The sequence below is a fragment of the Pyxicephalus adspersus genome, chromosome 1 (assembly GCF_032062135.1).
Source record: "Pyxicephalus adspersus chromosome 1, UCB_Pads_2.0, whole genome shotgun sequence".
In the NCBI taxonomy this organism is placed as follows: Eukaryota; Metazoa; Chordata; class Amphibia; order Anura; family Pyxicephalidae; genus Pyxicephalus; species Pyxicephalus adspersus.
Window position 1 is genome coordinate 87,982,556 of NC_092858.1, and position 15,007 is coordinate 87,997,562.

The 15,007-nt window shown below is 37.1% G+C and overlaps 1 protein-coding gene across 1 annotated transcript in view; it reads right to left on the reverse strand.

Annotated features, from left to right (window-relative positions):
* The window catches only part of LOC140328092 (uncharacterized), a 101,088-nt gene that overhangs the window by 9,758 nt on the left and 76,323 nt on the right, over positions 1-15,007 (reverse strand). The window contains exons 16-17 of the mRNA XM_072407472.1: positions 4,299-4,406; positions 1,730-1,891 (exon numbers count right to left, since the gene is read on the reverse strand). Of these exons, the coding sequence (XP_072263573.1) occupies positions 1,730-1,891; positions 4,299-4,406 (270 nt within the window). The remainder of the gene's footprint in view (positions 1-1,729; positions 1,892-4,298; positions 4,407-15,007) is intronic.

Here is a 15,007-nt window from a genome sequence, read left to right on the forward strand (position 1 = left end):
CAAGTCTCAGCATGAAGGAAACACAGGCATGGAACATAGGTAGTGGGTTACCTGAAAGATAGGACCCGGCGCCCGTGCCTGCAATTAGGAGCAGCAGCGCCGGCACGACCTGCAGTGCTAACATCCATGTTAAAAAGCATTCTGAAAATGGCTACTTTATAACAGAAATGTGTATATAAAAATCTCTAAATGTAATGTTTGAGAAAAGAAATACCTCTCTGTGTTGTAACCACATACTGTTATGGTTTGCTTAGGTCAATGTTTCTCAACCTTTATAACATGGGGAACCCTTGAAAAAATGTCCAGGTCTTCAGGCAACCCATACTATAATTACTTTAACACAGTTCACATTAAATTAGTATCGTGGTCTGTAAAAGAATGTCAAAGCTATTGGGAAGAATGCCACCCTTACAGATAGCTTAAAAGATTATTAGTGTCACTTAAACTGACCTAAGAGGCACAAATTGGTCACTGCTCAAGGAACCCACAGCAACTTTTGGAGGAACCCTGGTTAAAAAAACACTGGCTTTGGCTATTTAATCAAATAAATGAACACACATAGTAAACCTAGTCTATTTGCAAACTTTTTATTGATCCATTTGTAATTAATTTTGACCCACTTATTGGTATATGTGGTTTGCTTAACTGATTTACTTCGGCCCATAAAGCAGCAGGAAGAATACCTATTTAGGTTTACAGAAAGAAATAAACAATGTTTTAAGGAGTTAAAACAGTGTACAAAAAAAAAAAAATGTATCATTTTTCTAATTCCTTGCTAGTACAAAATTTGTTTATAGAATTCTAGCTAAAGCAATCCAAATGCTGGAAAGAAAAACAAATTTACACTCAAGGGTAAATAATACCAGAAGGTATTTATCTGTATCTTCTGCAAATGTTAGTTTATGTTTCATTAGCTATGTTTCCCTGACAGTTGCTTATTTCCAAATTGTATACATTTTAAGAGGTAATGCAGGAACAGTTACACTATCAGTGATCGCACATTTCCGAAAGAATATGGTCTTTCGCATTCCCTGTTTTTTTCTCTGCCTTTGAATGAAACCATGTAAGGTCCAATCTGATATGTGAAAAGATCAGACAGGTAGAGGAAGAGATTAGTAACTCTCCTTACTCATACTTTCTTACTCCTTACTTTTTGTTCTGTAAACAACATATAAGGAAAGAATTTAAAAAGCAGTCAGGAATTCCACCTACTGTTGGATATGTAAACATTCAGTAATGATGTGGTATATTTTATACTGACTAATTTTATTTTTGAACATACAAAGGAAGAAAATAAATAGGATGTACAGCTGTACATTTATTTGAAAAAATATTTGTTATTGATATGACACAATCTAATGGATGCAATTCCTTTTAGTATTGTTTATACATTGTTTAAAAATAATACTCTTAGTATTGGTATACTACGGTAATAGGTAATTTTTTCATTTGATTTGTTCTATCTGTAGAAAAAAACAGTTAACACATATTCTCACATGCATATTACTATGAAATGCACATTGTGGGGTTCATTATTTTCTGATGAAAGGTTAATCAGTTCTAACTAACCAATAATGAGTAGTCTAGTTTCTGAAAAATATTACTTGGTTTTTAAAATAGACTGTTTGTAATATCCACAGGCGCTTTCATTACACAATTTATTGTAACTGACAGTGCCATGTACACTGCCATTTGGTTGGTATTTCATCAGCCTAGCTTTTTTAATTACCTGATCTGTTGATACCTGGAGTGCTTTCATTAACAATGTCAGGCTTTTTCACAGGATGTAATGATAAAAGTGATGAAAACTCCCTGGGTTTCCATATTTCTTGAGTACTCATTGCTTCCTTTTCAAAAGCATCAGCTTTTTCCCATCCAAGTGCTTGGGGAGCTAAAAAATACAATGTATTTTTTTAATAAAATACATTTGAAAGGCTTTTGCAATAAAAAAAAAACATAATTAAAAAGGCACTATTACTTTGATTACCTAGAAAAAATATTTCTATGTGCCTGGGTAGTCATAACTGCCCTCTGTGATTCAACCTCACCACTGCCAATTGTAAAAAGAAATTCAAAACCATTTAATCTGGATATGGTGGTTACCATATATCTTAATTATACTGTATATATGTAACTTTTAACTTTTAGACGAATTCACCTAAAAACATAGAACCATCCTATTGTCTCTAAGAACCATGTAAAAGTACCCCCAAATTTATATCAGTAACAATTTATGCAAATAGGCCTATTTATTAGGCAGTAAATCTGACATTTAGCAAACATCCTCCTGTGTAGAATAGAACCCTGCCCTTAAAAACACATAGAGGATTCTCCACTAGAAAATGTTGGCCAAGTGTTAGATTCACTGCTTAGACTCCACAGTATCATATTATAATGTAGAAATGTTTTTATTTCAGATTGGTTTAGTCCGGGAAATTATATAGTAGTCCCTGCTCTATAACTAACATACCATTTTCTTATTTATCATTATAAATATTGTGCTCCTAAACTGGAATCAAAAGTAAAAAATAAAAATATATATATATGAAAGATAGTTATCTCATTCTGGCCTGGCCAATCAATATGTCCAAAGATCCCACATCTATTAGAAGACTAGGTGAAGATACCATAGATGTGCAAGGAGAGGTGAGTTTAGTTAAACAATTGTGATCAGGCAGATAAGTTATTTATCTTGCAGAAGGGACCTTCCCTTTTCTTTCTGCAATAAGGAACCTGTCTGCTCAGTTTTTTTTTTTAAACTTTAGCTCCACTTTAAAGAGATGAACTCTGCCAGATGTTTCCAAAGAATGGCAGCTGATTTGTTTCCCAAATGTCAGTCTTATTATGTCTTGTTCTGCCCTCTATCTCTGTATTTTGTGTGAAGGCAGTCATTTAGGTACATACTAGCATTTTCTGACTAATGTCAGGGCCTCCAGCAACACCCTCCAGGTCACCCCTGAGGTCACCTATGAATTCCGAGGGTGCTGCCAGTGACTCTATAACTAACCAAGGGATCCAGGTACAGTCCTCCATATCTCTGTTAGTGTCACTGTCACTTTATCATTTTTACCACACTGGTCAACATCTCAGATAGCATTAGTGGCTGCAGGTTGCTGTCCGAACGTATTCTTTCTCTCACTGTCCAATCACAACAGCTAAGAAGGTGGAAGACAGAAGGGGACATGGACATGGGGCAGAGTTTCTTTGCCAGTGATATTTGGCATGGCACATGTGCAGAAGTTATGTCCTTTCCACCTTGCTAATGAGGATGATCCCAAACTTTAAACCCTGAAAAAGACCAGGCGAAAATGGCAGTGACAGATCGATGAGGGACATAGGGGCCACTGGTAGGTTTACTGTGCCATATCTGAAATTTATATTTAAATTTACATATTATGGCAAAACCCTGGGGGCTGGAAGCAAAGTTTACTTCCGCTTTAATTATTTTATACTATTACCTTCACGTTTGTGAAATTTTATTTTGTGTTTAAATAGGGGTTTTATTTCCTTTTTTTTTGTTCCTTCTTACCGCATATGCATTCTGTAAAGCTTTATAGGATGACATGTTCAGGAAATATTCAAAGCAAAAACTAAACAAACAGTGGTGAAACTAAGCCAGAGGTGTCCAAACTTTTTGTAAGGAGGGCCAGATTTGTTGAGGTGAAAATGTGTGTGGGCCGACCAATAAGCACTACTTAGGGTTAATGTGGGCCTGGTCTGCACGGGTCCTGCACAGCACACGCCCACCTGGGTGATGTGAGGGATTCCCTGTGCACGGAGTCCGGTGTCAGTGCAGGCTCCATTCAAAGCATCTTTTTGGAATCAGAGTGGGCGTGATCCGTGCAGGTACCACACAGCTTATGCCCACTATAATGACGTAGGGGATTCCCTGTGCACACATGGGGACTCTTGCAGATTATGCCCGCCGAGTAGCGGCCCGATAATTGCAAGGTGGTTGATCAACTTTAATGAAATATAAAAAAGCTTTTTTGTATGCATGTATTTTATACTGTGGTCAACAGTGCTGGCGGGCCACATAATATTGATTTTTTGACTGAGGCAGCGGGCCGGTGGAAATCTGAACACTGGCCGCAATTGGCCCCCGGGCCAAATTTTGGACATGCCGGAACAAAGTTTATTAGATAATTTTTATCCCATGCATGTTCACATTTCATAGTGCATAACTGTGAGTGTTTAACATGAGAGAGCATGAATCTATGTGAATCTATGGGTCTTGAAATAAAGTTCAAGAGGTCTTAGACGATTGTTACTTGTGTAAATAAATATACTTCACTAACCATTTTCTTTAGCAAGATAAGCCACCTCTAATAAAAGAAAAGGCTTTTCTTTGGATTCTGTCTGACTGATATAATTTGAGAGATCCAGCAATTCAAATTCAAAATTATCTAAAAGACAAAACAAAAAGGTAGGTTACACAATTATAACTGTAAAAGTATCTTTCAGCATAAAAAGCAGTACTTATATAAATAGGAAATCCTTGTACAATCATATGAATTAATTTGTAGCTAAGTACAAATCAAGTAAAATTTTTAAAAGTATAGTTGTCAATTGATCTAGAAAACTTGGGAGACACCCAGATATTGGGCTCACTTCCAGGTGCTCTGTTGACTGAAGAAAATCTTTTGAGTGTCTGGGAGACACTCCAGTTGTAGCCTCATCTCCTCTCCTAACTCCCAGTAGAGGTGAGAAGGTGGCAGAGGATACAATGGTTAACAGGGAAAAAGGGAACAGTGATAGACTATGCAGTGGCAAAGTTTTTGGGTAGAAAAGGAAATACTAGCTAGCAGAAAGATGTAGTGTTTGATGTGTTAAAGTTAAAGTGTCAAGGGGATGAAATGTAAGGATGCAGATTGCATAAGGTACAGTGTTGTTTATAGGTCCAAATGCAAAAGTGGTCTACTTGTAAGTCTGCATGAAGGATTCTCTGACTGAATGCATCCTAATATGTTGTAAGCTCCTGGATCTCATTGTCCACTAACTTAAGATGAAAGTGTAAGAGGATTAATTTAAATTTATGGGAGAAGGCATACATTAGAGGTTATTTAAAAGTAAAGTTAGTCTTTAGGCTCCCTTCAGTTCTTTGCATTTCACAAATGCCATTTACTGCACATTACCTCAACACAACAAACCATACAACACTTTGTGAAGTGCCATGCACAAGTACATCTAGTCCAAAGGGTCCAGGACGTGCCTAGGAGGCAACCATATTTTCTCATTATGTATGTATTCTACACCCTATTGTCCACTGGTACACAGTTTTGTGTTTTACTTTTTTATACAATAAAACTCCATTGATTGGCCTACCCACTAAAAACAATATCCTGTTTGCTTCTGAAATGGTCAGCTTGTCAATCTGTCCACTTTCTCAACCTTATGTTCCCAGCTCGCTTCTCCCCACTCATTGGGTAGCTGCTTTACACAAAAGGATTATTGTGTTTGGCAGGATAAAAAAAAAATTAAAAATTGTTAGCAAAGAGAAGAAAAGTTTTTTTATTTCTTGTAGCATAAAGAATGCAAGTATGCAAAGCATGCAGTCTTCTCTGTTCAAAAAACTGATCAACTTACAGTTCTGTTTGGAATGGCATAAATAGTTACCTTCGTGGTTTATTTGCACATCTCTATAGGTAATCCAATAGCAAAATATAGACTAACAAAATTTGGAAAATTGCAATGTACGGTACACAACATAAATAAAATCTATCCTTCTTGTCATCTTGTAGCCTTACATTTATTACAAGTCTTACATTTATTAAAGTACATAGTATTAGGGTGTTTGAGTTTGTAATATTATAACTTTTTGTCTTACATACTCACCATCCCCTCTACTAACGAATTTTTGAATGAAAGGATTGGGAATGGTAATTCAATTTTCATACTAAACAGCATCAGATGAAAATGCTTGTTGTAGTAAAATAAATAGAAAAACATTATTAAAATTACTGCAGGAATGTATGTTGCCAAAAAAAAAAAAAAAATATATATATATATATATATATATGTATATATATATGCGCACACACACACACACAAAACTGTTTTTTTTTATCCTTGAATTACCAATACATAAAATCTATATAATGCACTTGAGAAAATTTTGTAGATATCTTAATCCTTCAACACAATGAAAATTGTCCCTTTTAATAAAAATCAGTGTGGATTTGAAAATACAAGTTTATGAAGAAACTACCAAGATTATGTGCTTTGCAGTTGATGATGCTGACCCCAGTTTCAACCTTATTCACTGCTGCAAGTTAGATAAATGAATATTTTATATACTTGTAGCTGAATTTTAAGCATTTGAGTACAATAAAAAAATACAAAGAGCATGAAAGTGTTTTGAATTAACATTACAATTTGCTGGATTTTCAATGTTATTATAAGCTCTCAAATGTATGAAAAACGATAATGAGATACTAGTGTGATTGTATAAACAAACCCCAGCTCCACAACAGTCAACCACAAATGCTCAATTGTTCCCCAGCAAAGCTATCGCCACAGACCAGAATGCTAAGCAATTCCACAGAGCCCATCAATAAGTTTTTCTCCAGCAAGAGGTTTAAATCCTGAAACCCCTTTTAACCTCTAACAATATAAATAAGTAAATGAATTTCCTTAAGGCTGCACAAAAAACAACTGCTTATGTTATGTAAATGCAGTCTAATGGATTCATACTTATACTGATTGTTCATGCTGATCCTGATTGCTGTAAAGATGAAAGCTTGAAAACCATTTCATTTTAATGTCAGAGGAGTTTCAGATTCATCATCTGGCGGCTTGTGGGTCAGGTGGGGTGTCATCAGGTAGTTCTTGTCTTGTTTAACAGTCTTGTTTACTGGATCACTGGATCCTGTAAATTATTACACTTGCACACACTGTAATCAATATGTACATGTACTAGTAAAATAGCTTTTGTTGCATACAAGCTATTTTAGCAAAAAAATGCATTGTGATATAGGTCCTATTTCTAATCAGGTAATCAAAATGACATAGAAATATTAACTGTTGGACACAATACAGGAAGGCACGAGACAAAATGAAATGCAATTGTTGAGGGATCCTTTACAGAAGTAAAGGCAAATGTCATTTTCTTTTTATTTTACTGGTAATTACACTTTAAGATGATAATGATAACTGATTTAGGTTGCTTAAGTAGATTAGGTAAAAGCATTAGCAGTTTATTGAAATTTTTAGCACACAGTATTTTTTATAGCGCCAACATATTACGCAGCTCTCTAATGTCCCTACCTCAGTCATATGTCTTTAATACAGTCTAAGGTAAATTTTGAGGGGAAGCCATCTAATTTACCTGCATGTTTTTGGAATGCAGGAGGAAACTGGAGTATCGGGAGGTAAGCCATGCAAACACAGGGAAAACCTGCAAACTCCATGCAGATAGTGTCCTGGCCGAGATTCGAACCTGGGACCTAGCACTGCAAAAGCTTAACTGTGCTAACCCCTGAGCCACTGTGTTGCCCCTATGGTTTTAATTTACTAACAACATACATGGTTACATAGTTAGGTTAGAAAAAGACAGTCCATCAAGTTCAACCACTAGAGAAATAAACATTAGAAACCTATATGCACAGGTGAACTAGTAAAAGGCCTTTAAGTAAAAACTATAAAACCCTATAAAACATGGCTCAATATACTCCAACAGAGGAAAGAAAATGCCTTTTTAGGTTATGTGAGGCCCATCATCAGATGTCCCATAGATCAATAACAACCAATGGTCACTGGTGTAATAAAATGATGTCCAGAAAATGCAACTAAAATGCTCAGCTATTCTGCAGCCATAAACATTTGGCTCAGCATACTTGTTTATGCATTTGGAAGAAATTCTTGTTACTGGTCTGTGGAAATGAAATTTAAACTTTCAGCTGTGCCCTTAAAAGTGTATAGTTGGGGTTGTAACATAACTCCCATAGACATATTATGATTTTGTAGCCCAATTTGGCCATAATAAACTTGTGTCTTTAAATGGTCTTAGGGTGGTTAATTGTGATTCAGGAGATTTATTTACCTCCAGTACCGTTGCGTATTGGTTCTCAACTAACCCATCCCCCCAAATCACATTCCCTCACCTCAGATAAATCGTAAAAATGGATACATTCGAATAGATATTGATACAGTAAAAAAAACTTTGTGATAACTCAAAGATAACAAATAAAAAAATGCCTTTTTTTAGGTAATTTTGCTGTTCTAGCGGCAGAAGTGACAGCTGACAGCAAGTGTCTGGAGAAGTATTTAGTATAGAGAAAATCTGAAATACTAAATCTTTTTGCTGCATTCATAGTTTTACCTCTAAATTTCTTTCTAGTAAAAAAATTCTGAAACCAGATTACTGTGAAGAGGAGCACAACTCAAAAAACTCAGCTAAAACACAGAAAAATGTAAATGTCTTCTTGCAGTAGTTTTACTTTTAGTAAAATATTTTTATTTACTTGAAATGTGGCTAAATGAAAGTGTCTAGTCCGTAGTAGTTGGAGATATATACCTGAACGTTATTGGGCAAAGTGTGTCATTTTACTGATGAAACAGTGGTGTGCAATAAGGTTGATAATACAGGTTTTAGTAACATGAAGAATGATTTGGCATTGTTGGAAGATTGATGATCAATGTGTTAGAAAATTTAATTGCAAAGTTTCTAAATGCAAAAAAGCTTTCATGTCATAGCCTTCTCATGTTAGAGTCCTAATACTGTGTGTGCCAGTTTTAAATCTCTCCTTGGATAGGGTTGCTGACATCCCATCCAAGAAGAAGGCCCCCAGTAGCAGCCACAGCACTTCTGGATATCTATACAAAGTAGGCTTTTTACAGGTAAATAACATGGTTACAATATGTTAAAATGCACATTTTTCTTGGTCTGGTCTAGTGGCAAGGTCTCTTTAACTATTTTTGAATTTGTTGAATTTTTTTTTTAAAATAATTTATTTACATTTAGACCCAGAATTAGTTAGATCCAGTACAATTTTATATTATCTGCTACAACAGGATTTTAATTAGATGCACTCTGCACTGAGCATTTACTTTTCATAACTACCAACCCACACACCTCATTTCCTAACCTCCTGATTAGGAAAATGCTTTAATTGAATAAAAAGCTCATTGCCTAATTTCAACTTTGTTATATGAGTCACACTCTTCACAATGCAAGTGTCCTAATTTGGCATCTATGTGATATTCAACTGGCATGAAAACCTGTTGTTTTGTGTTCAAATATATATAGTCTACAGCAGTTACCTTATCACAGACACACACACAAAAGGAAATCTGCAATTCTATATGAACAGGCTTCATCTTGGAGTCAAGAGTCATCTTCAAGAGTGTTCAAATAAAAATCCTATGTAGCTTACAGCATTGGGGCTCATATAATATGGGACAAGTACTCAAATAATATATACATATATATATATATATATATATATATATATATATATATACATGTATATATATATATATATATATATATATATATAGACTATTTTCATATAGACAGGGCTTGACTTAAGCCAGTGCCATTTGCAATGGGAAAGCGAGCAGCATTACCACATATCTCTCCAAATCTCTTGACACTAGCCATCAGGGGCTGCGCAGCCCTTGATTCACAATTCAGATTTACAACTATAAGGCTGTAGGCACAGGGATGACTAGGCATACTCAGAATTTCCCTTTACCCAAATACAAATAGCAAGAGTGACCTATCCTAAAACAAAACACTATTAAGGTGTCCAAAAAAGCAAAATACATTTCTACAGTTTATCAAATCCTAATCCTTCTCTACTCAAAAACCAATGTTAGGCTTGAAATACATTTTAATATGGTAAATTGGCAAAAGAACATTATCAACTTGTACTTTGCCTCTCCCTAATTATTAGCCTAAATACTACCGTTGAATATAACTTTAATATATATAAAGCGATAACCATAGCTTTTAAAATGTAACTTTCCGACTTCTGTTTCTGGGTCGCCATGAGAGTGTAACGGAACACGGAGGCTCCAGCTCACTCAGAGATAAACGCCTAATTAATCAACGATTGTCATCTCCTACCAACCTCCTCTCGCGGCACAATCCTGTGGCAGTCAGGGTATGGATATGTTTGTTGCCAAATCTGCTATCCACGGCTCTCCAGCGTCTGGAAAAGAGAAAGACAAAAGCCACATGCCATGATCTAAGATGGCGGACGACCCCTCCACGCCTACTTCTACAGCGTCGGAAGACATAGAGGGTGGGTTGATGAATCTCCCCCTGGATCATGCTAAAATAGCAAAGGCCAGGGAATGAAATTACTGAAACAGGAGATCAAAAGCCAAGCCACATGGATTACCACTGCTGAAACCAGAATCTCCACCAATGAAGACGATCTGCTGCAAGCCAGAACCCAACTAGCGATTTGGAGAATAGATCTCGGAGAAATAATTTGAGAAATATTGGTCTCCCCGAGTCTATCAAACCCAAAATGCTATCTGAGATTTGATCGTCTACTCTACCGGAAAAACTGGGCCTGGATCATAACTGCAAGTTGGAATTGTTATTGTAGTTATTGTAAAATACCTAGACTATGCAGATCATTCAAAAATCTTGTTAAATGCAGGATTCGTTTTATCCTAGCAATTCTGGCCACTTTACGTCTATATGATTTTCAAGGAGCAAACCAAACTTTTAAAGCAGCAGAAGATGCAGGGGAATTCCTTAAAGGATGTTCTGACAGCTTGGATACTACTGCAGATAGTATCAAGGCACCACTTCACCTGAGTGACTTCAATCTTCACAATCACCAAAATCCTATTGTGAAGCAGTAATCATTTATTTTTGACAGACCACTACTTTTCCTTAAGATACCATCTATTCATCTTCATATTAAGAAAAGTATAAATAAGAAGTTATTGCTCATTTTAACTCCCATGAGAACATACGGAAGGTCACAAAAACACTTTGTTTGTCTGGTATTTATTTTCTCCTTTTCTATTGTTTTGTCTTTTGTTCCAGTTTTATTTTTCCTCAACTCTACCTACCCTGAAGAGCGCAAACAAGCTATTCCTCTGGCAGTTTTGACTGTGGTGGGTTATATATCATACAATAGAGTGAAAAGCAGCACTATGCCATTGATAGACCCTTTTCCTTTTATAGCAAACCTGGACTGTACCTTCACAAGAAACGCAATGTCTCCAGATGACACCATTCCAGGTCTATTGTTTCCGCTTACATCATCGATCTGGTTATGTGGACACCATTCAAAATTGTCTGTATGTATGCAAAATATTAATTTTGTAATGCACCCCCCAATGTGTCATTTCACTTGCTTTGCGAGTTGATTCGTTGGAACGTTAAGGGGTTTAGGTCCCCTAACAAACCTATGGCAATATTGCGCCATCCTAAGAAACTCAAAGTGGATATAGCCATGCTTTAGAAGACCCACCTGGACACCCAGGACTTCCCGAGGATGCATAAGCAATGGGGTGGGGAAGTTCTGGGATCTCCAGTAGTGGATCACAAGGCAGGTGTACTCCTGTTGGTTCACAAAAGTTTACAAGGTTAAATCATATCCTTCCACTTTGATAGAGAAGGAAGAATTTTCAGAGCCACTATTGATTTGCTGATAAAACAATATCTTTTCATAATGTTTATGCACCCAATTCACCCCCAGCATGTCACGCTTGGGGAGACAGGGCTCCTAGAGGGCGCTACGGCTTGCACAGCAGTGGTGTGGGCCCTGAGAAGGGCCAAGGCAAAGGGTCTAAGCAGTAACCAGGTCTCCAGAGCCTCTGATGGTGAGGATGAGATGAGGCACAGGTGACATAGGAATATCCACAGACAGACAGCAACACTGGAACAACACGAGGAAGTTGGCTGGGAACCAACAGACTAGACAACGAGGGGTTAACACAGGTGCTAGATAGAGGAAGCATTAAATTAGCCAACAGGTGTACAGGAACTAACTCAGCGGAACTAGAGGCTCGGCACCACTGAAGACACGTTGCACGAATGCTAAGTGCTGTGTCTGAGCTAGCTAAATAGCCAGGGATGGTTAAGAGGCTATTTCCTGATTGGCCGGGAAAGCTGATAAAGCTTGCTAGCGTAGGCAAGCCGAGTCAGAACAGCCCACATGTGCAGGAGAGATGCGCCTGTGCTTTAATGAGGAAGAGGTGTGACACAGCATCCTTTTTCCAGCACTTAGCCCGTTGGATCTTTCAAGACCCGACTCCATGTAGGGTTGTGGGAAGCGACTTTAATATGGTAATGAATGAGGGGGAGGACAGGCATGCAGGGAACTTGGCAGGGTTGCCCTCTCTTCCCGTTGCTATTTAATATATTTTTTACAACATTTTTTTTTACAATATTTTTTTGAACATTACTGAGGGTTACATTGGCTAAAATTCCACAACAACAAAATTAAAGCAGCATTTTTCGCTGATGACATCCTCCTTTTTTTTTCAGGCCCATCCAAGGACCTTCTATTTATCCAGAATACCATTACTCAATTCAAACACTGTTCAGGTCTTAAGATAAATGTGGATAAGTGTGAAATTGTTCCCCTAACCAATCACAGACAGACTGCTTGGGACAAGAGTTCCTCCTTTCTACTTGCCAGGGACCATATTATGTACTTGGGTATATGATAGGAAAACAACCTTCCTCCATTTATGGGTTAAATTATCCACTTCTGATGACCAAGATACAAAGAGAACTGGAGATGTGGCAAACTTTACCAATTGATTATATCATTTGTGTGGAAACAAAAAAGACAAATATGGATGATTGTTGCTATATTGATGGCAATAGAAATTGTTGCTTTTATCCTTTTTCTCCTAATATTGAATAATGTTTTTCTTTTCTTTTTGTTTTATTATTATTTTCTTCTTTATATTCTATAGTCTTCCATTTTACGTATTTTTAAATTCTTCCCCTAACCAATCACAGACAGACTGCTTGGGACAAGAGTTCCTCCTTTCTACTTGCCAGGGACCATAATATGTACACGGGTATACGGATAGGAAAACAACCTTCCTCCATTTATGGGTTAAATTATCCACTCCTGATAACCAAGATACAAAGAAAACTGGAGATATGGCAAAATTTTCCAATATTGTTGTTTGGATGAATACATTTAATTACCCATACCACTACTATTAAGGTGGCAGGATATGACGCACCTTAACAAACTTTTTTTGAAATTCATATGGCAAGGTGCCCGGCCGCAAATATCACTACAAAAACTATATTTAACCAAAACAGCAGCAGTGGTTAATTTCCCAAACATAAGGATATTGTCAAACATAAAATATTGTTTGACAAGACATAGTTGATTAGCTTAAAGGTATTTCATTTTCCTCCAACTATAAGTTAGAAAAGGCAGTGGTCTATCCTTGGGACCTTAAGGCCCCACTGCACAGTTCATTTCCATCACTTCCCACTCCTCTGAAAAATAATATTCCTATAAGAGATACTATCCTTGCATGGAGGGAGGTGAGGAAAAAAATGAAATTATCATTCAGTCTTTCCAGGTACTTACCTATCTGTGGAAACCCTATGTTCCTGCAGGGGGAAGCTCAGCCGATATTCCGAAAATGTAAAAGCAAACAGGTAACAATAGCAGGAGATGGGGCGTTTGGTGATCTTTAGGGAACTTTGTGCCAAACTGTCTTCTCTGACATTTCTAACACACCCTTTGTACTATTTACAAGTGATTAATTATATTAAATCAACCGTGATGGATGTTCAGGGGCTCTAAACTATAATAGGTATGATAATCTGTTGTTCCTTTCCTCCCCTTTCATATCAGAAATCTACAAGTTGATTCAAGATTATTTTAATAAACCCCTGTCATCAACCAATGTGTGCAGGTGGGGAGAGGAATTGAACATGGCAGATGTCAATTTCACTGTAACTCAGGGATACCAAACTGTGTGTAAAGTAATGTTGAACGAACTGTGGAGGGAGACATTTTTTAAATAGGCATATAAAGTTTTTAAATCCCCTGAGGGGAGGCAAATTCATACTGACTTTACTTGCCCTAAATGTAAAACCCCATCCGCAACATTGGTTCACTGTCTATGGTCAGGCTGATTATTAGGCGGTATTGACAGAGGACGCTACAAAAAGTCCATAAAATAACCGGATATTTTGTCCCAGCAAACCCTAGTTTATGTTTATTCGGCTGTTGGGATGAATTACTATAAGTGGTACCGGGTAGGGGCAGGAGAAGATGGATCTCAATCTGTCTTATGGCAGCGAGACGAGCGTTGCCTATTAGTTGGTTTGATTCACTACCTCCTAAACTGGAGGCACTTAAATCTGCTATTTGTGCTGTGTTCTATAGCGAGGCCCTGGATGACGATTTCAACAAATTTTTTGAAAAATGGTACTCCTTTAGTCTCTTCACTTTTACAGAAGCAGTTTAAAAGCAGATTTGTGTGAAAACAATAAAAACACATATGGATGATTGTTGCTGTCGCTACTGTCCCCTAATGTTGAATAATGTTTTTCTTTTCGTTTTGTTTCATTATTATAATATCTACCATTTTATGTACTTTATTGCATGTACAAGGGCTGTTTGACAAGTAGTGAGCCTAACATATAAACAATAAAAATATTTGTAAAAACTCTGTAAAATAATAAAATATAAAGTCTTAGTGTAATGCGCCTGGGCGCACAAACCACAACCAACTCCAGGAATTCCTTTAACAACCTTTATTGCGTAATCCAGATACAGGCCGAGGTCAAACACAAAAAGTTCAGTCCGATAAAGTAAGGTACAGAAGGATGGGGCAAAAGGCATAGTCAGTAATCAGGCGGGGTCGCTGTTGGTAACAAGTCTGAGCTGGTGATAAGACAACAGAGGTTTACCACAGTAACCCAATACAAGAACACACCCAAGCACATTGTAACACAGAGGCTATAACGGGCAAGGGTGCTAATGACAGGTCTCATTAAATGGGCAGACTGTCCAATCACATTGCGCCACCTGGCGCTATTGGATAGGATGAA